The sequence below is a fragment of the Eschrichtius robustus genome, chromosome 2 (assembly GCF_028021215.1).
Source record: "Eschrichtius robustus isolate mEscRob2 chromosome 2, mEscRob2.pri, whole genome shotgun sequence".
NCBI classification, from domain to species: domain Eukaryota; kingdom Metazoa; phylum Chordata; class Mammalia; order Artiodactyla; family Eschrichtiidae; genus Eschrichtius; species Eschrichtius robustus.
Window position 1 is genome coordinate 62,559,789 of NC_090825.1, and position 25,573 is coordinate 62,585,361.

At 35.8% G+C, this 25,573-nt stretch overlaps 1 protein-coding gene across 2 annotated transcripts in view; it reads right to left on the reverse strand.

Annotated features, from left to right (window-relative positions):
• Nucleotides 1–5,774: 5,774 nt before the first annotated feature.
• The window catches only part of HOMER1 (homer scaffold protein 1), a 125,328-nt gene continuing 105,529 nt past the window's right edge, over nt 5,775–25,573 (reverse strand). For both annotated transcript variants that reach the window (XM_068535561.1, XM_068535562.1), the window contains one exon: nt 5,775–7,481. In XM_068535561.1, the coding sequence (XP_068391662.1) occupies nt 7,293–7,481 (189 nt within the window). In that variant the 3' untranslated portion in view covers nt 5,775–7,292. The remainder of the gene's footprint in view (nt 7,482–25,573) is intronic.

Sequence of the window (25,573 nt, forward strand, 5' to 3'; positions counted from 1 at the left end):
CTGCACAAAAAGAGTTAACCTGGTACTGATGTTTGCTGGATTTCAGTATTTTAAAATGTTATAAACTGCGTATCTGAGTTTGTTGGCTTTTAATTTTTATGTTCAAATATATTTATCAAATATTAATGAAGAGTTTCAACAGAACACAGTTGGAATATCATTGCCTCAAGACATGAGTTGATTTGTTGATTTATTTATTCGCGTGTGAAATCTGGCTACTGTGCGCTTCCACGAGTCCCTCACTCTGTCTACTCACTGCTCTCGGTCATTCCTTCTGTCTCTTTCACAAGCTCTTGTCTTGTACCTGGCTCAAAGTGACATTTTCGTCTTGTAATCTCCCCATTTCTCATGCTCTCAATTACAATTATCAATACATATGCTGACAATTCCCAAGTATCTATCTCCAGCTCATATTTTTCTCCTAAGCTCCAACTAGAATTACATTTCTACTTGGATATTCTATAGGCATCTTAAACTCAAAACAGATCTAACCCATCATTCATCTTGCTTTGTCTTGCCTCCACCAAAACTAACCCTTTCCCCATGTTGAATTCACTATCTGAGTAAATGGGATGGTAACGCCTGGCTGTCCAACTCAAGAGATCTAGGAGTCATCTTACATTCTTCTCTTTTCTTTGCCATCTACTGATTCCACCAAGAAGCCCTACTCATTCTACCTCCCCAATACTCTCTGAATCCATTTCACCTTTTCCATCCCAGTACAACCACCATAAAGCCACCTCTCAACAGGGACTACTGTGATTTGCAGAACTACCTAGACTTTTAAACCATATATTTTAACACTGTATCACTTCTTTAGAAAAAAAAAAATCCTTCAATATCTCTAGATTATCTTCAGAATAAAACCCAAATCTTTCATATGACTTACAAAGTCTTTCCTGATCTACCCTTCGCCTACTCCTCCATCACCATCTTTTGCCATATACCTTTCCCTAACACCCTGTGTGTCAGTGTACTAACCTATTCTAACCTTCTAAATGTCTCAATGTTTTCATCCCTCTAAGCCTTTGCACATGACAAATTCTCTACAATTCTCTCACACCCCTTCAACTAGCTAGCTCTTACTCCCCCACCCAAACTCAGCTAGGTATCGTCTCTTCTGGAAAAGATTTCTTGACTCTTCTTCCCTCTGGGCTTCCTCATGCTAGTCCTCTTTATCAGAGTACTTATGCACTGTAAACTGTCTGTGTCCTGCACCGAAGTATGAGCTTCTCTCTTGTGTCTCTATTCCTGGGATATACCAGGTGCTCAACAAATATTTTAGGTAAGAGAATAGAAGGCATGACTTAAGAGGCCAATGGATCACTTACAGGCCTATTAACAAAATACTAACCCCACAACTGTGAATTCCCAGTGAGAAGGCACCTTGCTCTATGAGTCTTTTTAATTAATTCAATTCAAACCCAACATTTCCTTAAAAAGTTAAACATAGAATTACCATATGATCCATCAATTCCACACCTAGGTATATATTCAAAGAAATGAAAGCAGGACTCAAATATCTGTATATGAATGTTCACTGCAGAATTATTCACAATAGCCAAAAGGTAGAAATGACCCAAATGTCCATCAATAGATAAATGGATAAACAAAATGTGGTATATCCATACAATGCAATATTCAACATTGAAAGGGAATGAAATTCTGACATAAGCCACAACATGGATAAACCTTGAAAACATTATGCTAAGTGAAATACGCCAAATACAAAAAGACAAATATTATATGATTCCATTTATATGAGGGCTACCACCCATCTAAAGAACCTAGGGCCATGAGTCACTTCTGTGAATGATCTAATGGCCTGATCAGTCACAGAGGCCTTAACTTCTGTGGAAACAGAACTGACCACAAAGTTACCTAGTACTGACTGCAAAACCCACATCCTGCTGAACTATTATTTAGTGTTGGAGGATGAGTTTTACAGGTTTACAACTTACTTCATTAGGGAACTTAAGAGATAAATTGTCTTCCCAAGGCCTTTATAAACAGTTTGCTACTTAAATTTTATAGACTGAAATTCTGCATATGAAACTTACTTTCCTTGGATTATCTGAAGCCTGTAAGTTTAAAAAAACTGGGGAGTAAAACATATTGCATGAATATAACACCTGCAAACAAAGTATGACTTGCAACTGAATGATGACAAGCGTTGTAAACATCAAAGGAGCCTGAAGGAAGAAGTTCAAGAAGAGCAAATATGAAATATATAGTTAAGAAGTGTCCTAACAGAGGTATTCCAGACAGGCAAGCTCAAGGGAAAAACGGTACCAGCAACATGAGTAAGATCTCCACCTTCTGACAGTGGGCTGGATGACCAGACTGACTGCTGTGGGAACATAGCAGGTACATCATCTGAGCCTTTTTCCCTCATCCCCCCTCCAAAGGAAAACCCCTGGCAGGGACCCTATACGTAGAAATGAAATGTCAAACAGTTAGTACAGTGCCTGTCACATAGCAGATATTCAACAAACACCCATTTCTATTCCATTTTATACTGAAGTTGTTGGGAAAGCATTTACTTCAAGTACGTCTGCTCTCTAGCCCTGTTTTCTGAAACAGTCATTCCACTTAAGGTATAACAATCAAATAAGTCATATACACAAGTCATATAGATATGACTTACTATATATATATACATATATATGCATATATAGTAACATAGTTATAAAACACGGATAACAAGATAAAATCATGAATGTAGTTAGAAAAAATACCCACAAAAGAAATTTTTCTATATTACAGAAATGGGCTTAATTTTTGGGGGCACCCATTGTCACCTTAATTTGGTTTTATTAGGAGAAAAGAGAGCAACATTTCTGTCCCTGGGTAGATCTGACGTGAAAATAATTGACAAAAGTAGGTCAGAATCCCATGGAATGGTGAGGTCTGAATGTTAGGTGTCTTATATTAGGTTATAAATCCTGACAGGCAATAATGACAGGATCTTCTGAAAGCCTTTGAAGTTCACTAGGGCAGTCCCAACTTGTTTAGTTAAAAGCAGCAGCAAGGTAGGAAATAGAACTTCATGTGACTCTGGCTACCCTGATGTGTCTTAGATAAAAGCTGAAGTCATCATGCTCCTACTCTTTTTGCTGGCTTTGTTTTCACAAAAAATATCCTCTCCTTACCCACATACACTTCTGGTAGCCTTTGGAATGTGTCCTTTAATCTACAAGATAAAAAGGGTACTTAAAGAGATCAACGAATTGACTAGAAATCTGTTGGGAGCTTATGGCCTGTCCCCTATTCTAGATGCAATTTCTCTCCCTGGGTCACCTGTTTTTGGTAAAAATAACTCAATTCTTTTTTATCTAATATACTAAGCAGAAATCACTTGGCAGTGTAGTGCTGATTGAGTTTTTCCTTGGATAAAATTGTTAGCAACTTGTAGCTACTTTACTAGGTAATATCAATATATAAACAAAAAGAGAAAAACATTCATTTCTTTTAATTCATTAGCTATGCTTATTTGTGTGACACCTATATATTGGTTTCCCATAGAGAAAAACTGCCATAAAAACTTAAGGTCCAATTTAACATGAATATTAGTTAAAAATACACTTTCACAATTTAGAGTAAGGTGAATGATACATCTGTTTCCATTCTAAAATGATCCTTTTCTAGTAATTTTTACAATATTTTCTCACATGAAAATTATCTTCTCAACAAATACTTATTAAAGCATAGTATCCTACTTGAGAAATTTTAAAAAAATGTGTCATTCTCAACTACTTCTTACCTGAAAGTTTTCCTCTTTAAGATTTATATAAATTAATTGACTTCATGAATGATAAAGGAACAATGTTAAATATCCAGAAGAAAAAAGTTCAATGAAGACTATTTCATGGCTTTAAGCACTGAATATCAGGAATGTTAAAAATCATTTGATATCAAATAAACAAAAGGATTTCTTTAAAAAACAAAACAAGAAACCACTGCCACCAAACACATTTTCCCAAATGGCCTGCCTCGCATTCCAGAGCTGACAGAAAATCAGGTCTGCAAGGAGACAGCAGCTGAGCTGCATACTCCAGAGTTAAGTAAAAACATGGGAGGCCGGAGCACACATGTGAAAGAATACATTTAATTTTAACAAGGCAAAGAAATGAGTTTTAAAAGGTGGTGGTGGTTTAACTGAGTGTCTCTTTTAGTTCCACTTGAAAAAAAGGTGTAAGTTTTTCCTCTAACTGCTTCCCAACAGTTCAATGACAGCAAAACTTTAAATCTATGGTGGTGCTGGAGTTCTTCTATTAGGGACAAGAGGGATGCAACTTCATGAACTTTTTTTAATCTGCAGAAAGAAAGGGGGAGAAAAAAAAGACAGAGAGAAAGAGAGAGAGAGTAGAAACAAAAACTAATTTTCCAGGCAGGGAAATACTTATAAAACCTTTTATGTCAAAGTTAGGATTTCACAACATAACACACTAATGCAAAATCCAGTAGCACCTGTAAGATTTAAGTAAATGCTGCCATCACTTAAATGCTTTTTAAAAAGTATCTGTAAAAGACTGAAGGAAAAAAAGATACATTCTCCAGAGAACAACAAATGTATTTCAAAATAAAAACTGTATTTTTGTTTTTCTTTTTTTCAATTTTTTTTTGTACAAGAATTCATAGTTATCATATAATAACTTACACACAAATGGGATCAATCTCTGCTCTCCTTTTCTGTGTCACTTCAAGTCCACATGTTCAGGCTATAGTCCCCAACATTATTTTCTGATAAATATATTACCACAGTTTGATCTAAATATACATTATATAATACTTGTCTCTGGGAAAAATCAAATTTTAATATGCAAACTTTTATTTATATAATACAGAAATGAAGAAAACTACAGTAGGCACACAACCTAATTATGACTTGTTGATGATGATTTCTAGATACTCTCCTACTGTAAATGAATGTTTAAAATAGTCTTAATAAGAAAATTTTATTTATATGTGCACTTGTGTCCACCTTATCCCATATACTGTACACGTCTAATGACAATCTGGGAATTTAAAGGTGCAGCCCTCAAGAAATTGTTTAATCACTAAAAAAAGAAAAAATTAGACTCTATTGGAAAGGAAAAAACTCACAAAATTTCCAATTTTAGATTTCATGTCCATAGGAAAATATTAAAAATAATTTTCTGTATATACATATGAGTATATGTATATATTGAATTACAGATGTCTCATATATCAATACAATTCAAGTGGAGACATTTTGGTGAGTTATTTTCCCATTAAATGACAACTATGTCAAAATTTAAAAATATCTTATTACATCATTAAAATAATTCACTTACCATTTCAACAGCTTACCCTTTTTTTTTTTTGAATTTTTAACTCTTCATAAACAAATTTCCTGATCCCTAGTGTTAAATCCCCTATTTAAATTAAAATCTGGTGCTCTGTTACTCAGAAACTGATGGATAAAATCACATCTACTTCAAAATTCCATCAATCAAATAAATTTTATTACCTGATTTATCAGAGAAATAGCTGAGCTTGTGTACCTAAATTATCCTCCCTATTATAAACAGGTGAGGAAAATACCCTAAAATAGATGGAGGTAACTTACATGATATTATAGCACATATAATACAAGATGATTAAGTGTCTGATATAAACTTTTCAGAGACACCTGAAAACTCACTTTAGAAACTAACTTTAGAAACAAACCATTTATTTTTCACTCTAATATAAATTAATATGTATGTATTTACATACATACACATACATATATAAAACAAAATTGTCTAGTGTTGATTAGCTGTTTGTGAGTGAAAAAATGGTTACAGATTGATTAACCAGCTTAATTCTGTACTTAACAATTCAACTGTTTTGGGGTACAGACAAAAAGTCAGTGCATTTGTAAACTCCATGGAGTCAGATACTCAAGCATACACTTTAAATAAGAACCCTCCTCAACATCACAAGCATTGGACAGCAAGAATATATGGACTCTAATGCAGTTCCTACTCCAAAGCAGACTAGACAGCACTTGACTTACTTTTAAAACAGTTTCTTAAAAGAAATATATAAAGAAATGCATGTTTGCTAAAAGTCCTTTAAAATTACCTCAAAACAACATTAAATCCTGTTCACTGAGAAGAGCCCGCTGAATTGAATTCCTGTTTTGAAATGCCTAGTTAACAGTTTAGAATATTGCCTTGTGAGGATTGACTAGAGACGTGGTTGATGTGAAGACCCAGACAGAGTACACGGCTCCAATCCCAATAGTCCTCTGATTGGCTGCTTGATGGAAATGGATCGCCTTTAAAATAGCTATACACCTTAAAATGATCTATAATAAACAGTTTCCCAACAACCATTATTATTTGTAAATTGAAATGCATTAATCATTCAGAAAAGATTTCTTGCAAAATATATAAATAAATGTAACTGCATATTCTGTAAATATACTTAACATTGCTAGACCAGACCGCCAGGGACGGGCTGCTGTATTTCAGTTACTGCGTGTCAAATTTATTAGAAATTTAAAAAGAAAGATTTTGGAGGGACTCAGCTGCCTTCATTAGTTGGCTTTAAAATGTGTAATAAAATGGGAGACAGTATCTTCTCATAAATACATGGAATCAATATGGAAAAGTAAACTATACAGCAGACAAGATTAGAGAACACCAGAGTGTACCAGAGTGGTCACCAGAGTGAAATATCTTCCAGTATAAAAAAAGGGAAGAACTCTATACACCCAGTTATAGTAAGTATGTTTCAATTAAAGATGCAGCTCACTCTCACTCCTGGCAAGAATTAATTGGTAATGGCACTGCTGCCAGCAGTGCAAAAATATCCTGAGAAATTATTCAGATTACAACAAAAGACAGGGCTTTCATCACTAAGTTTTTGCACAAAACACAGCTTTAGATATCATAAATAAATTAATTTAAAAAGCAGATAACCTTCACTGTGTTGAACACAAAAAGGGGATGTGACCCAGACATTTGTTAATTCTCCCATTGGCTAATATCAGAAAAAAAGATTGCATTAAGTGTCTGTTTATAACTTTCTAGTTAACTATGGCCAATAATATACATGGAGGTAATCTGTAGTTCAAGTTTTTCATCTCTTTTTCCCCAACTAGCTACAAGCTGAACTCTAAAATTTACACTGAAATATACAATTCCAATTTTCAAAAGATCCTCCTCCTGGACAAGGGATATTCAAATTTTTTGTGCAATCTTGATGCAGAGCCCAACCAGTACTATGAAGAGAGACAGTATATTTTTTAATCAATTGGCACTGAAATTTAACTTTCCTTAGCTGCGTTCTAGTAGCTTGGCCAAGTTATCTCGTAATTCTGTTAGTTCAAAGATTTTTCCATCAAGAATTTCCAACAGTGTCTTCAGGTTATTGCGAAAAGCTTCTTGTTCATTCTGACTTTTCTCCAGACGTTGCTCCAAGTCAGACAGCTGTCCTTCCAGGTCTTTGTTCCGAATTTCTACTTCCTTTAGAAACAGAAGTGTGATATATATATGTGTGTCAGTTTAAGAGTTAACAAACAATATAACTTTTGTTATGACTAATATTGTGGTAGTTAATGCAGCTTGATAATTAGGATGACCTTCTGAGTCTCAATGCAATTTAAGGAGGTTTTTAGATTTTGCCATCTGAGAAATCCATGTGGTTTTATTGATTGGCTTGTTCATGAACACATCTGTCCCCCCAACACAAATTTCCTGACTGCTTGCTTTGTGCCAGGCAACACTAGTCTAGGCACTTCAAATACTGAGATCGGATGAAGACCCATTTTGTGGATTATCGCATCTCTTTTCTATTTCTGCCCATGTCCTTTTCCTCTGGCACAATTGTTAGCAATCTCAGATGAAAGCAGGCAGAGAAAAAGAGAGAAATTAATTTTTTCTCCTTATTGGAAATTTTGGAGAAAGATTTAGAGAAGAAAAATGACTCAAATAAGGTTTTAGGACCCTCTGAATATGTTAATTATTCTTTGTTTCGCCTCAATATCAAATGAATGCATATGGTAGAGAATATAGCTCACCTGCTAAAAACTGTAGTGAAGATATATAATAACTGTACATATAAGAGAATTATACAACTAACAATTCCAATATACTGCAGATTAAGGAAAGAAAAAAATGACAAAAGGGAAGTAAAAGTTCATGACAACAAAAACATTTTTAACTTTTTAAACAGAATAAAATCTGGCATACTTAAAAATTATTTAGAAGTTACTATATATTATATCTGAAGGACAGTAGATATTTTAAAAAAAATTATTGAAAGGCAATCTGGTAAATGTTAAATGAAAATAACAGAACATGAAGCAGCACACTGCAACAAGGCAAAAATTTGTATGCATGAGGACAAACAATGGGAATTAAAGTACACACAGAAAATAGGAAACAGTTCTGGTTGTTGGCATTATGAGTACTTCTTTCCAAAATGTATTTGTCCTATAATACCAGCAAAATTAAACTTTTGAGAAAAATAATTGGAAAATTGACTTGAATACATATAAGAAAGTAACCATTGATTTAGCATTCTCAACACAAAGAAATATTCACATGTTTAAGAGCAAAGCTCAAGCAAAAGGACACCACAGATGAGTCGAAGAGCCTGGGAAAATACAAAAAAAAGGAAGAAAGCAGTTATAATGACTTATAAAGAAAGAATTTAGGGAATTCCAATCTAATCTTATAGTATTTACTGTTAGATGTTAACCAGGTATGTTTCTAATCTTTTTCCTTTGAATAATCTACAAGGTGAAGATAAGTAAACTGAGAGCAGATTCTGAAACCAATAAAATATTTATAAATTCAGAAGCCAAGTTCATGGAGGCTCTAAACTATGGGGGAGAAAACAGACCCTGGGATCAAATGTAAAAATTCCACTCATGATTGCACAGCATGCTCTCTTGCCTGCTTAAACAATAAGCTTAAGAGTACTGTAGAATGTTTCCAACTGTAAAAATAGACCAAATGTCATTCACTAGAAAACACCCACTTCACCAGGCACCGCCCAGTTTGCCCTCTAAAGCCGTCCTTAAAAATGAAAGGCTTCCTTGTTCTCCTTGCCAATCAATGAAACATCCAACCATTTTCAGTGGAAGCAAGCAAAACATCAAATTCCCTCAGCTATTAAAATTGAGCTGTTCTCTCCAGGAGTCTTGTGCTCTAAGCCATTTCTCTGATGGAGGAATTTCACTAGGCCCGTAACAAAAGGGATCCAATACAATGCTGTTGGTGCTGGTCTATTCTGAGGCAGAGAATAAGATCCCAGAGGAAGAACAGACAACCCAGGATCAGTATGAAGCAACCTGATTGGTGGCACGTCCCAGTTTTCTACCTTCTGTCTATATTTTCCATCCCTTCTTCTTGACTTTTATTCTTCCTCCCAACTCATTCTTCTGCTTATTATCATTTTTGTGCTAGTATTTCCCCTTCTCCTTTACCGATATGTGAGCATATGCCAGGGGCACCAAGATAAAGCATTAAGGCCAGAATTTGCTAAATCCCTTTTGAGTGCTTTAAAAGGCAGTAACTGAAAGTATATAAATACAAATGCTCTGTATTTGTTAGATATGGAGTCTACAACACTACAGTGATTAAAAAAATGTAAACAATTATTACCACCATCAATGGGACCAGGTCAGGTTATAAATTTAAATCTTGCATCATTTAATCTAAATAAAAGCTACAAAAATTGTCTTTATTGATATCTGATTCACACCTTAAACTCTTAAAAGTAAGATATATTATTGTTCTATTAGATTATTAACCTTCATATATAACATGACATAAATCATCAAAACAAGTATTAATAATTCAACAGAAAAATGGGTAAAAGAAGAAGTTATTCAACAATTATTACTGTCTTCTACATACTAGGCACTGAAGATAAAGTAGAAAATAAACAAAGACGGGCCCTGTTTTGATGGAGCATGCATTCTAGAAGGAAGATACTGGTAACAAAGAAGTCAACAGAACAGACGTCTGTGTAACTAAGGAAATCACTGTGTACACTGAAATCTTTCAACCATCTTTCCAAACTGTGTAAACCAATAATAAGAACAAATAAAATGACACGAATTCCACAACTTCAACTAGAAGAAAGAGAACAATACAAACTTCAAGTTACCTATAATTAGGAGATATAAGCACCAGTTTCTAGCAAAGATATTTCTCAAGTTCTTAGTCTCTTCACAGAGGGCAAGGCAGGGCTGTGGGGAAATGTACAGAAGAAGGAAGAGGAGAATGAAAGGCCTAAGACTGAACTCTAATAATCCGAAGAAAGAGAAAGACCACTGAAAGTGCCAAAATACTGGTGGAAAACAAAAAGTCCTGGTAGACCAGAGCAGCCTACAAGAAGCGAATTCACAGTGTACAGGACACTCGAGAAAGCAACCTTGGAAAGGCATACTTCTGAGAGTAAAAAGAAGAGAAAGGGACTTTGGGGATAGCTAATCATAAAATAAATGGTCCTTCCACTGGGAAATTCATTTAGAAAGTCCAAAAATTATGATATGGGCAAAGGTATACCAGGCAGGGGTTGTAATAGTGGTAGAAAAAGTGGCAAAGAAAGACACCTTTAATGCTAAAAGTGACAACACACAATGAAGATATAACAATTATGTTTATGTACCAAGAAACACAGTAGCCACCTTTATAAAGTAGAAACTACAGGAGCTGTAAGGAGACATAGAAAAAAATACACTGATAAGAGCTTTTAATATTCCACTCTCAATATAGGACAGATCAAGAGGAACAACAACAAAAAAGGTAAGGATATAGAAGGCTTAAACTACAAAGTCAACAAAGAGCATTCACAAAATTGATCATATGCTAGATTACACAAAAAATTGGTAAATTATGCAAAGCAGAAATTACATAAACAAACCCTTGTGATCACAATGCAGTAAAACTAGAAATAAGTAACTAAATCATAAAACTAAAAGGCCCTCCCAAGAGCAAATTAAAACATGTTCTTTTAAACACTTCTAGCGTGAAAGGGAAATAAAACCAAAATTACAGAATTTCAAGAAATAATGATAATGGAAACACTGTCAGAATCTATGGGACACATTAAAGCAATGACCAGAGGAAAATCTATAGCCTTAAACACAAATAAATAAAAATGAAAATAAAGGAATTAAACTCCCTTCTCAAAATGCTAGAAAAAGAATAAAAAAGTAAACCAAAACAAAGCATAAGGCAGAAATAAAAATAAAAGTAAAAGTTCATTAGGTAGAGGACAGAAAAAGAGTAACACTGATTAATAAGTCAAAATCTCCTTTCGCAAAATAATTAAAATAGACATACCATTACTTAAGAAAGAAAAGGAAAAAAAACAACTATATAAAATAAGAAATTGTAAGAGTTCCCACCAAATATTTGAAAACCCAGATGTAAAGCTTAAACAGCCCAATATCAGCAGAAGCAATAGAGAGTAATCAAGGAATTACTCCATAAAAAGCACCAGGCCCAGATGGTTTCAAGGGGAAGTTCTATTAAACTTTCAAAGACTAGACAGCTCCAATATGACATAAATTATTCCAGAGCATAGAAAATAAACAAAATCTTCCAAATTATCTTATGAAGCTAGTATAGCCTTGATACCTAAATCTTATAAATCAGCTCCCACCTGAAAAAGGAAGAAAGTTACAGACCAATATTACAAATGAATATCATGTAAAAACTGTAAATAATAGGGAACAAAAATCTGGTACCACATTAATAAAAACGATACACCACAGCTAAGTGGTATTTATTCTAGGAATGCAACGTGGTTCACTTTTAGAAAATTCATTAATAAAATAAACCATATTAATGGATCTGGGGAGAAAAACTATGATTATCTCGATACTAAAAAAGCTATTAACAAAATTCACTCATTCGTAGTAAAAACACTCAAGAAAATAGGAATAAGCCACTCTCATAATATGGTAAGATACGTATATTTCAGTGGTAAAGCCAGCATTTCAATTAATGGAAAAATATTAGAGGCATTTCCACAAAGATGAGGAACAAGATAAGTCTGTCACCTCCACTACTGTTTAACACTGTACCTGTATTTTTTGTTTGTTTACTCCTCAGTGCGTGAGATCTTTTTTTTTTAACATCTTTATTGGAGTATAATTGCTTCACACTGTTGTGTTAGTTTCTGGCTGTAAAACAAAGTGAATCAGCTATATGCATACGTATATCCCCATATCCCCTCCCTCTTGCATCTCCCTCCCACCCTCCCTATCCCACCCCTCTAGGTGGTTGCAAAGCACAGAGCTGATCTCCCTGTGCTGTGCAGCTGCTTCCCACTAGCTATCTGTTTTACATTTGGTAGTGTATATATGTCCATGTCACTCTCTCACTTCGTCCCAGCTTACCCTTCCCCCTCCTGGTGTACCCAAGTCCATTCTCTATGTCTGTGTCTTTATTCCTGTCCTGTCCCTAGGTTCATCAGAACCATTTCTTTTTAGATTCCATATATATATGTTAGCATACAGTATTGTTTTTCTCTTTCTGACTTACTTCACTCTGTATGACAGACTCTAGGTCCATCCACCTCACTACAAATAACTCAATTTCGATTCATTTTATGGCTGAGTAATATTCCATTCTATATATGTGCCACATCTTCTTTATCCATTCATCTGTCAGTGGATACTTAGGTTGCTTCCATGTCCTGGCTATTGTAAATAGAGCTGCAATGAACATTGTGGTACATGACTCTTTTTTTTTTTTTTTTAATTCTTTATTTATTTATTTTTGGCTGTGTTGGGTCTTCCTTTCTGTGCGAGGGCTTTCTCCAGTTGCGGCAAGCGGGGGCCACTCTTCATCGCGGTGCACGGGCCTCTCACTATCCCAGCCTCTCTTGTTGTGGAGCACAGGCTCCAGACGCGCAGGCTCAGTAATTGTGGCTCACGGGCCTAGTTGCTCCGTGGCATGTGGGATCTTCCCAGACCAGGGCTCGAACCCATGTCCCCTGCATTGGCAGGCAGATTCTCAACCACTGCACCACCAGGGAAGCCCACATGACTCTTTTTGAATTATGGTTTTCTCAGAGTATCTGCCCAGTAGTGGGATTGCTGGGTCGTACTGTAGATCTATTTTTAGTTTTTTAAGGAACCGCCATACTGTTCTCCATAGCGGCTGTATCAATTTACATTCCCACCAACAGTGCAAGAGGGTTCCCTATATTCTCCACACCCTCTCCGGCATTTATTGTTTGCAGATTTTTTGATGATGACTGTTCTGACTGGTGTGAGGTGATACCTCATTGTAGTTTTGATTTTCATTTCTCTAATGATTAGTGATGTTGAGCATCTTTTCATGTGTTTGTAGGCAATCTGTATATCTTCTTTGGAGAAATGCTTATTTAGGACTTCTGCCCATTTTTGGATTGGGTTGTTTGTTTTTCTGATATTGAGCTTCATGAGCTGCTTGTATATTCTGGAGATTAATCCTTTGTCAGTTGCTTCGCTTGCAAATATTTTCTCCCATTCTGAGGGTTGTCTTTTTGTCTTGTTTATGGTTTCTGTTGCTGTGCAAAAGCTTTTAAGTTTCATTAGGTCCCATTTTTTTTTTTTTTTTATAGTGGGTAATGTGAAGACTTCAGATGAAATAGATTGAGAAACTGATTGGAAATTGAATGCAAACTAAGACCACTTGACTGTTACTGAAATGAATAGCCCAGTTTGCTTTTTTTCTTTTTTTTTCTTTTTTTAAAGAAATTCACGTTCTTTTATTTATTTATTTATTTATTTATTTATGACTGTGTTGAGTCTTCGTTTCTGTGCGAGGGCTTTCTCTAGTTGCGGCAAGTGGGGACCACTCTTCATCGCGGTGTGCGGGCCTCTCACCATCGCGGCCTCTCTTGTTGCGGAGCACAGGCTCCAGACGCGCAGGCTCAGTAATTGTGGCTCACGGGCCCAGTTGCTCCGTGGCATGTGGGATCTTCCCAGACCAGGGCTCGAACCCGTGTCCCCTGCATTGGCAGGCAGATTCTCAACCACTGCGCCACCAGGGAAGCCCAAGGTCCCATTTTTTATTTTTGTTTTTTTTCCATTTCTCTAGGAGGTGGGTCAAAAAGGATCTTGATGTGATTTACGTCATAGAGTGTTCTGCCTATGTTTTCCTCTAAGAGTTTTATAGTGTCTGGCCTTACATTTAGGTTTTTTTTTTTAACATCTTTATTGGAGTATAATTGCTTTACAATGGTGTGTTAGTTTCTGCTTTATAACAAAGTGAATCAGTTATACATATACATATATCCCCATATCTCTTTCCTCTTGCATCTCCCTCCCTCCCACCCTCCCTATCCCACCCCTCTAGGTGGTCACAAAGCACCGAGCTGATCTCCCTGTGTTATGCGGCTGCTTGCCACTAGCTATCTATTTTACGTTTGGTAGTGTATATATGTCCATGCCACTCTCTCACTTTGTCCCAGTTTACCCTTCCCCCTCCCCGTATCCTCAAGTCCATTCTCTAGCAGGTCTGCATCTTTATTCCCATCTTGCCCCTAGGTTCTTCATGACAATTTTTTTTTTTTTAGATTCCATATATATGTGTTAGCATACGGTATTTGTTTTTCTCTTTCTGACTTACTTCACTCTGTATGACAGTCTCTAGGTCCATCCACCTCACTACAAATAACTCAGTTTCGTTCCTTTTTATGGCTGAGTAATATTCCATTGTAGATATGTGCCACATCTTCTTTATCCACTCATCTGTTGATGGACACTTTGGTTGCTTCCATGTCCTGGCTATCGTAAATAGAGCTGCAATAAACATTTTGGTACATGACTCTTTTTGAACTATGGTTTTCTCAGGGTATATGCCCAGTAGTGGGACTGCTGGGTCATATGGTAGTTCTATTTTTAGTTTTTTAAGAAACGTCCATACTGTTCTCCATAGTGGCTGTATCAATTTACATTCCCACCAACAGTGCAAGAGTGTTCCCTTTTCTCCACACCCTCTCCAGCATTTATTGTTTGTAGATTTTTTGATGATGGCCATTTTGACCGGTGTGAGATGATATCTCATTGTAGTTTTGATTTGCATTTCTCTAACGATTAATGATGTTGAGCATTCTTTCATGTGTCTGTTGGCAATCTGTATATCTTCTTTGGAGAAATGTCTATTTAGGTCTTCTGCCCATTTTTGGATTGGGTTGGTTGTTTTTTTAATATTGAGCTGCATGAGCTGCTTGTAAATTTTAGAGATTAATCCTTTGTCAGTTGCTTCATTTACAAATATTTTCTCCCATTCTGAGGGTTGTCTTTTGGTCTTGTTTATGGTTTCCTTTGCTGTGCAAAAGCTTTTAAGTTTCATCAGATCCCATTTGTTTATTTTTGTTTTTATTTCCATTACTCTAGGAGGTGGGTCAAAAAGGACCTTGCTGTGATTTATGTCATAGAGTGTTCTGCCTATGCTTTCCTCTAAGAGTTTGATGGTGTCTGGCCTTACATTTAGGTCTTTAATCCATTTTGAGTTTATTTTTGTGTATGGTGTTAGGGAGTGTTCTAAGTTCATTCTTTTACATGTAGCTGTCCAGTTTGCCCAGCACCACTTATTGAAGAGGCTGTCTTTTCTCCACTGTATATTCTTGCCTCCTTTATCAAAGATAAGGTGACCATTTGTGCGTGGGTTTATCTCTGTGCTTTCTATCCTGTTCCATTGATCTATATTTCTTTTTCTGTGCCAGTACCATACTGTCTTGATTACTGTAGCTTTGTAGTATAGTCTGAAGTCCAGGAGCCTGATTCCTCCAGCTCCATTTTTCTTTCTCAAGATTGCTTTGGCTATTCGGGGTCTTTTGTGTTTCCATACAAATTGTGAAATTTTTTGTTCTAGTTCTGTGAAAAATGCCAGTGGGAGCTTGATAGGAATTGCATTGAATCTGTAGATTGCTTTGGGTAGTATAGTCATTTTCACAATGTTCACAATGCTGATTCTTCCAATCCAAGAACATACTATATCTCTCCACCCGTTTGTATCATCTTTAATTTCCTTCATCAGTGTCTTATAATAAGCTTTCTGCATACAGGTCTTTTGTCTCCTTTGGTAGGTCTATTCCTAGGTATTTTATTCTCTTTGTTGCAATGGTAAATGGGAGTGTTTCCTTAATTTCTCTGTCAGATTTTTCATCAAGAGTGTAGAGGAATGCAAGAGATTTCTGTGCGTTAATTTTGTATCCTGCTACTTTACCAAAATCATTGATTAGCTCTAGTAGTTTTCTAGTAGCATCTTTAGGATTCTCTATGTAAAGTATCATGTCATCTGCAAACAGTTACAGTTTTACTTCTTTTCCGAATTGGATTCCTTTTATTTCTTTTTCTTCTCTGATTGCTGTGGCTGATACTTCCAAAACTATGTTGAATAATAGTGGTGAGTGTGGACAACGTTGTCTTGTTCCTGAACTTAGTGTAAATGCTTTCAGTTTTTCACCACTGAGAATGATGTTGCCTGTGGGTTTGTCATATATAGCCTTTATTATGTTGAAGTAGGTTCCCTCTATATCTACTTTCTGGAGGGTTTTTATCATAAATGGGTGTTGAATTTTGTCGAAAGCTTTTTCTGCATCTGTTGAGATGATCATATGGTTTTTATCCTTCAATTTGTTAATATGGTGTATCACATTGATTGATTTGCATATATTGAAGAATCCTTGCATTCCTGGGATAAACCCCACTTGATCATGGTGTATGATCCTGTTAATATACTGTTGGATTCTGTTTGCTAGTATTTTGTTGAGGATTTCTGCATCTATGTTCATCAGTGATACTGGCCTGTAGTTTTCTTTCTTTGTGACATCTTTTTCTGGTTTTGGTATCAGGGTGATAGTGGCCTCGTAGAATGAGTTTGGGAGTGTTCCTCCCTCTGCTATATTTTGGAAGAGTTTGAGAAGGATAAGTGTTAGCCCTTCTCAAAATGTTTGATAGAATTTGCCTGTGAAGCCATCTGGTCCTGGGTTTTTGTTTGTTGGAAGATTTTTTAATGACAGTTTCAATTTCAGTGCTTGTGATTGGTCTGTTTATATTTTCTATTTTTTCCTGGTTCAGTCTCATAAGACTGTGCTTTTCTAAGAATGTGTCCATTTCTTCCAGGTTGTCCATTTTATTGGCATAGAGTTGCTTGTAGTAATCTCTCATGATCCTTTATATTTCTGCAGTGTCAGTTGTTACTTCTCCTTTTTCATTTCTAATTCTATTGATTTGAGTCTTCTCCCTTTTTTTCTTGATGAGTTTGGCTAATGGTTTATCAATTTTGTTTATCTTCTCAAAGAACCAGCTTTTAGTTTTATTGATCTTTGCTATCATTTCCTTCATTTCTTTTTCATTTGTTTCTGATCTGATCTTTATGATTTCTTTCCTTCTGCTAACTCTGGGGGTTTTTTGTTCTTTCTCTAATTGCTTTAGGTGTAAGGTTAGGTTGTTTATTTGAGATGTTTCTTGTTTCTTGAGGTAGGATTGTATTGCTATAAACTTCCCTCTTAGAACAGCTTTTGCTGCATCCCATAGGTTTTGGGTCATCGTGTTTTCATTGTCATTTGTTTCCAGGAATTTTTTGATTTCCTCAGTCATCTCTTGGTTATTAAGTAGTGTATTGTTTAGCCTCTATGTGTTTGTATTTTTTACAGATGTTTTCCTGTAATTGATATCTAGTCTCATAGCGTTGTGGTCGGAAAAGATACTTGACACGATTTCAATTTTCTTCAGTTTACCACGGCTTGATTTGTGACCCAAGATATGATCTATCCTGGAGAATGTTCCATGAGCACTTGAGAGGAAAGTGTATTCTGTTGTTTTGGGGTGGAATGTCCTATAAATATGAGTGAAGTCCATCTTGTTTAATGTGTCATTTAAAGCTTGTGTTTCCTTATTTATTTTCATTTTGGATGATCTGTCCATTGGTGAAAGTGGGGTGTTAAAGTCCCCTACTATGATTGTGTTACTGTCGATTTCCCCTTTTATGGCTGTTAGCATTTGCCTTATGTATTGAGGTTCTCCTATGTTGGGTGCATAAATATTTACAACTGTTATACCTTCTTCTTGGATTGATCCCTTGATCATTATGTAGTGTCCTTCTTTGTCTCTTGTAATAGTCTTTATTTTAAAGTCTATTTTGTCGGATACGAGAATTGCTACTTCAGCTTTCTTCTGATTTCCATTTGCATGGAATATCTTTTTCCATCCCCTCACTTTCAGTCTGTATGTGTCCCTAGGTCTGAAGTGGGTCTCTTGACAGCATATGTATGGGTCTTGTTTTTGTATCCATTCAGCAAGCCTGTGTCTTTTGGTTGGAGCATTTAATCCATTCACGCTTAAGGTAATTATCAATATGTATGTTCCTATGACCATTTTCTTAATTTTTTGGGTTTGTTATTGTAGGTCTTTTCCTTCTCTTGTGTTTCCTGCTTAGAGAAGTTCCTTTAGCATTTGTTGTAAGGCTGGTTAGGTGGTGCTGAATTGTCTTAGCTGTTGCTTATCTGTAAAGGTTTTAATTTCTCTGTTGAATCTGAATGAGATCCTTGCTGGGTAGAGTAATCTTGGTTGTAGGTTTTTCCCTTTCATCACTTTAAATATGTCCTGCCACTCCCTTCTGGCTTGCAGAGTTTCTGCTGAAAGATCAGCTGTTAACCTTATGGGGATTCCCTTATATGTTATTTGTTGTTTTTCCCTTGCTGCTTTTAATATTTTTTCTTTGTATTTAATTTTTGATAGTTTGATTAATATGTCTCAGTGCATTTCTCTTTGGGTTTATGCTGCATGGTACTTTCTGTGCTTCCTGGACTTGATTGACTATTTCCTTTCCCATGTTAGTGAAGTTTTCGACTATAATCTCTTCAAATATTTTCCCAGACCGTTTCTTTTTCTCTTCTTCTTCTGGGACCCCTATAATTCGAATGTTGGTTTGTTTAATGTTGTCCCAGAGGTCTCTGAGACTGTCCTCAATTCTTTTCATTCTTTTTTCTTTATTCTGCTCCCTGGCAGTTATTTCCACCATTTTATCTTCTAGCTCACTTATCCGTTCTTCTGCCTAGTTATTCTGTTATTGATTGTTTCCAGAGTATTTTTAATTTCAGTAGTTGTGTTGTTCATCACTGTTTATTTGCTCTTTAGTTCTTCTAGATCCTTGTTAAATGTTTCTTGTATTTTTTCCATACTGTTTCCGAGATTCTGGATCATCTTTACTATCATTACTCTGAATTCTTTTTCAGAGAGGGTGCCTATTTTGTCTTCATTTATTTGGTCTTGTAGTTTTTTACCTTGCTCCTTCGTCTGTAACTTTTTTTTTTTGTCGTTTCATTTTTGTTTCTTTTTTTGATGGGCGGTGCTGTATTCCTGTCTTACTGGTTGTTTGGCCTGAGATGTCCAGCATTGGAGTTTGCAGTCAGTGGGATACAGCCGGGTCTTGGTGATGAGATGTGGACCTCCGGGAGGCCTCACTCCAACTGATATTCCCCGGGGTCTGAGGTTCTCTGTTAGTCCAGCAGTTTGGACTTGGAGCTCCCACCACAGGAGCTTGGGCCTGACCTCCGGCCTGGGAACCAAGATCCTGCAAGCCGGTCGCTGGGGGTTCCTCCTGTCCCCTTAGGTGTCCGTGGTCCCCCACTGGTGCCTGGTAGGTGCCCTAGTTGTGAGGAGACGCGAACTCCGCGTCTTTCTGGTAGGCCACCTTGACTCCGCCTCTGTACCTGTATTTTTAACAGGTGTAATTCAACAGGAAAATCAACAGAGGCATAAGAACTGGAAGAAAAGAAGTAAAATTATTTCTATTTGCCGATCATATGTTAGTATACCTAGGAAATCTTAGAGAATAAATGGAATAAATGACAAAACTAGTTCAAACAATGAAATAATTTAGTAAGGTAGAGGGATATAAAATTAGCAAACAGAATTCAACAGCTTTCGTATATTGGGATGGCCAAAAAGCTCATTCCAGTTTTCCGTAACATCTTACGGAAAACCCCGAATGAACTTTTTGGCCAACCCAATATATAAACAATAATCCATTAAAACATACGATGGTAGAGAAAACTTCATTTTCAATAGGAAAAAAGAATATTAAATATTTACAAATAAACAAGAGACATGCCAAATTCACAGCATGAAAATCCTAAAATGCTCCTGAAAAACACAAAAGTAGATGTGAACAAATAAGAAGACATCCCTTATTCTTGGATAGGATGGAAATCACACTTCTGCTAAACTAGCATTATAAATTTTAAGCAATCCCAATGAAATTTTTTATAGAGCTAAACTTTTCATTGATACTAAAATTGGTACTAACGTTAATACTAAAATTTGTATGGAAAAGTAAACATGTAAGAATATATTAAAAAACAATGAAAAAGAAAGCCTATGAGGACTGATTGGCCTTATCAGATATTAAAACATACTGTAAAGCCTCTACAATTAAAGCACTGTGGTACTAGGAATAGATAAGACTGACTAGTAGAATAGAATAGGAAGTCCAGATATACACCAAAACACACATGGAAATTGAATATCTCAAATCTCTGGAAAAAAGGATAAAGTTTTAAATAAATGGTAGTGATAACTAGATAGACATTTGGAAAAAGATAAAGTTAGATCCATATCTCACACCACACACAGAAGGACAAACCCCAAATGACTCAGAGATCTAAATGTAAAAAATGAAACCACAGAAGTACTAAAGGGAAATATGGATGGATTCCTAAGTGATCTGAGTTTGGAAAAGAGCTATCTAACTATGATTGACAGCTAGAGCAATGAAAGAAAAGAATGATATATTTGACTACTACATAAAACAACACCACCATCTTACGCAAAGTCAAAAAACATTGACAAACTGAGAGAAAATATTTGTAACATATAATTGCAGATATATAAAGAACTCTTGAAATTTTGTGGAAGAAGGACCAAAAAAGGGCAAAAACAAGAATACACAATCTACATAGGTACAAAAAGATACCAAAATGGCCTTTAAGCTTATGAAAGATGTTTAATCTCACTCATAATATGGGATACACAAATTAAAACTATCATTTCTCACCTATCATACATTGTCACAAGTTAAAAAAGTACGAGAACACATTTTGTCGGTGAGGCTGTGGAGAAACAGGCACTCTCTCACACTGATGATACAAGGGAAAACTGGCACAACCCATCATGGAGAGGAATTTGACTACATGATCTTCTCACTTAGAAATCTCACTTCTAAGAGTTCACCCTGTAGATACACCTCCAACAATAACAAAACACCTATGTGCAAGATTACTCATTGTAGTACCGCTGCAAAATACTGGAAACAACCTAAATACCCATATAAAGGAGTGTGGTTGAAAAAACTATCACACATGCAAATGAAGTACTATACAGCCAAAAAAAAGAATGAACAAGGTCTCTATGAACTGACAGGACATAGAGTGATTTCCAGGACATACCTTAGATTAAAAAAAAGCAAAGTGCGGAAGAGTAATCTAGAGTATGTTAGCATTTGCATAGGAAAAAAAGGGGAGGAAATTAAGAAAGAGACATATCTGTTCATTTGTGTAAAAAGAAACACAGAAAGGTTAAACCAGAAACTAATGAGATTGGTTACCACAGGGGGCAGCTGGGAATGGGGGGCAAGAATGGGGGTAGACTGGATTGGACAGGATGACGTGTCCCTGAAGATATCTTCCTGAATAGTTCTGATTTTTAGAACCATGTTAATGTTTCATACGCTCTGTAAATGCACACAAATACGAAATAAAGAAGGATGGGGAAGAAGAAACTAAAATGGAATATAATAAGATACAAATGAACATAAGTGTGTTTCAAATGAATAACTAACCAATTGAAAAGGGGGAGTGGAAGAACTAACCTAACTTTTGAACACAGGCTAAGGACAAAAAGAATACTGATCTCTAGTCAGTAGAGTTTTGTTGTCGTTGTTGTTTTGGCAGTGGTATCAATTAGAAACTACTTTCTGTGCTTTCAAGGACTAAGCAAGCAAATAAACATATTGTGGTTTCTTTTTTTGTGTCTTATTTACTTATTTATTTATTTAACATCTTTATTGGAGTATAATTGCTTCACAATGGTGTGTTAGTTTCTGCTTTATAACAATATTGGGGAAAGGAGTTACTAACAGGAAAATGGGGAAGGCTAAAATGAACTCCATAGTACTGGACTGCAGTGGGAGGTATGAGTATGATTTCAGGTTTGTTTTTTTCAATATAGCTATTGTAATGGACATAATGTGCTATGTGTGTACTTCTAGCTCTGATCATTAATAGAGCCTAGAAACAATGACATCTCAATAGCAAAAGGTATGTCTTGTGCCCAGAACTTGGTTTCTAAATGCCAAACTTCGCTAAAAAAAATTTTTCTTTGAAGAAATAGCTAATTTCAAGGCTGGAGCTGATAAATACAACTAGGAATATCTAGTTGAGCTAAAACATGAAGTTCTTTAAAAAATGATAGGGTCACATCCAAAGGACACAGAAGCAGGATTAAAAAGGTTCCCACTTGCCAAATCTGGGACAACTTAAACAACAAAATAAATAGACATGACAACTAAATGCAACTTGTGATCCTGGAATGAATCCTGGACCAGAAAAACAATTTTAAAAATTTTGTTATAAAGAGGATTATTAGGACAATTATGGGAATTTGAATAAAGTCTTTAGATAATTTCTTGATTTTGATGGTTATCTAAGAGACTGTCCTACTCTTAGAAGAAACACATTGAAGAGATTGTCATACTGAGTGAAGTCAGACAGAGAAAGACAAATATCATATGATATCGCTTATATGTGGAATCTAAAAAAATGGTACAAATGAACTTATTTACAAAACAGAAATAGAGTCACAGATGTGGAAAACAAACTTATGGTTACCAAAGGGGAAAGGGGAGCAATAAATTGGGAGGCTGGGATTGACATATACACACTACTCTATATAAAATAGATAATAAGAGCCTACTGTATAGCACAGGGAACTCTACTCAGTACTCTGTCATGACCTATATGGGAAAATAATCTAAAAAAGAGTGGATATGTATATGTGTAACTGACTCACTTTGCTGTACAGCAGAAGCTAACACAACATTGTAAATCAACTATACTCCAATAAAATTAATTAAAAAATTAACTATGTAAAAAAAGAAAATACACATTAAAGTGTTTAGAGGCAAAGGGATAGCATATTTGGAACTTATTCTCAAACGTTTAGAAAAAAAATATGAATATATACAGAGAGAGTTCCATAATGATAAAACAAAACAAATATGGCAAAGATGTTAACATCTGGGGGATGTGGGTGAAAGGTACATGAAAAATCTTTGTCTTATTCATGCAACTTTTCTGTAAGTGTGAAATTTCTTCAAAATAAAAAGTTTAAAAATAAATTAAAAAAACAAGATCATTGGGACTTCCCTGGTGGTTGAGAATCCTCCTTCCAATGCAGGGGATGCGGGTTCGATCCCTGGTTGGGAAACTAAGGTCCCACATGCCGCAACTACTGAGCCTGTGCACCACAACTAGAGAGCCCACGTGCCACAACTACAGAGCCCACGTGCTCTGGAGCCCGTGCGCTGCAACCACTGAGCCTGCGCACTCTGGAGCCCGCGCACCACAACTACAGAGAAGCCCACATGCTGCAATGAAATATCCTGCATGCCACAACTATGACCCAAAGCAGCCATAAGTAAATAAATATATAAATATTTAAAAATTAAAAAAAAAAAAACAAGATCATTTCATACGGTGATAACTGCTACAAGGAAAATAAGACATGGTAATATTATAAAGAGTACTGGGGGAGGGGGCGTGGTGGTCTGCAAAGTAGTGCTTAAATTGGGAAATCAGAGAAATTAACATGTGAGCCAAGACCTAAATTACATTAGAAACCAGTGCATTTGAAGATCTGGGGGCTTAGACCTCCAGGCAAGGATACACCAGGTACTCTAAGGTGAAAATGTACTTGGTGTCTCCAAGATACAGAAGGATGACAATAAGCATATGGAAAACTCGTAATCAAAAAAATGATAATACTAAAAAAATAGTAAGCTACCCCTTTGTTCCTTATCAGACAGCAAAGATGGGAGGAGACCAATATCCAGAGGGTATCCTGCTGTTCCTGACATCAATTTCTCAGCATAAGTAATTTAAAAACATTGACACCTAGTAATTCTTCTTAAAAAGCTCATCTTAAAGAAATAATGAGAAAGGCAAGGATTATGTAAAAAGATTCATTATGACATCATTTATTACAGCTAACACTGAAAACAAATAACCATCCCTGTAAGAATGTTGGAAGAATATTATGGTACGTCTATATAGGAGAACACTATACAGCCATATGACATATGCAGCTTATGACATAATGTTAAGTTAGGAAAGTAAGACAACAAATTGGTATCTATATGTCTCACATAAAGAAAAAGTTATCCAAAGAAACATTGGGGGAATTAAATTCTAAACACTTGCCTTAGGATGATGGGATTATGGGGTTTTTTTTCCCTGCTAAATTACACTTTTCTAAATTTTTTACAATGAGCATATGTTACATTGACATTTGAGGAAAAAAACACTTGCAAATTGGAAAAATCATATCATACTATTTTTAATTTACCCATAACTACAAATTTTTTATCCATATTCATACCTACAATCCAAATCCATGCACTGCAATTTCAAAGTTCCTCTACCATTCCAAATATTTAATGATCCCAATTTTTGGACTGAATTTATGAATGGAGGTTCAAGAGTGTTGGAACTTTTGACAAGCAGATGTTTAGGTAGGAGGGGCCAGGCTATAAAGGAGGAACTTTCTTCAAATTGGAAAAAATACAGGTTATTTCTGTGGCTTGGCCTTTTAGAATTCACCCTTAGGTTTTCTGGAAGTTTCCCTGTCCTATTCCAGGTAGGCTGTCTTGATAAGTATTTTTGATATTCAGTGAAAGAACAGGTAAGAATTGATAGTCACAATTCTAGGTGCCAGCTGTAAAATTCAATTACTGCTCAATCAGTGATGAAATACATTTAGAAGTTTGATACGAATAAATCATTTCTTGGTTTCTCTGGGACAATGTAAATGTATACATAACTGAAAAAAAATTTCCCAAGAATTGTTAGGGATGGCTTGGATGCTTGGCTGCTGAAACAGTGTGGTAATGCAGAAAGAACAGAGATTTTAGAATCAAAACAAATCTAGGCTTCACTACTTTCTAAGTGCTTTAATTAAACTTGTTAACACCTCTAAACTGCTGCCTTCTCTTTGAAAATGGGGATACCATACCTGTTACTGTGAGAGTTAGAGCTAATATGTGTAAGTGCTTAGCAACTGCCTGTATCAAAGCAAGTAATTAAACAAGGGGAGCCAAACCAAAACAAAAGACAAAACTAGCCTGCATTTCTCCCATTTCTTCCAGCACTGATTACATGCTTCATATTTTAATTCTACACCAAGGATTTCTCAACTTTGGCACTCTTGAAATTTTGGGCTGGATAATTCAATGTTCAGTAGCAACCTTGGCTTCAATTTACTAAATATCAATTCCATTACCCTAGCTGCGAAAATCAAAAATGTCTCCACACATTGCTGAAT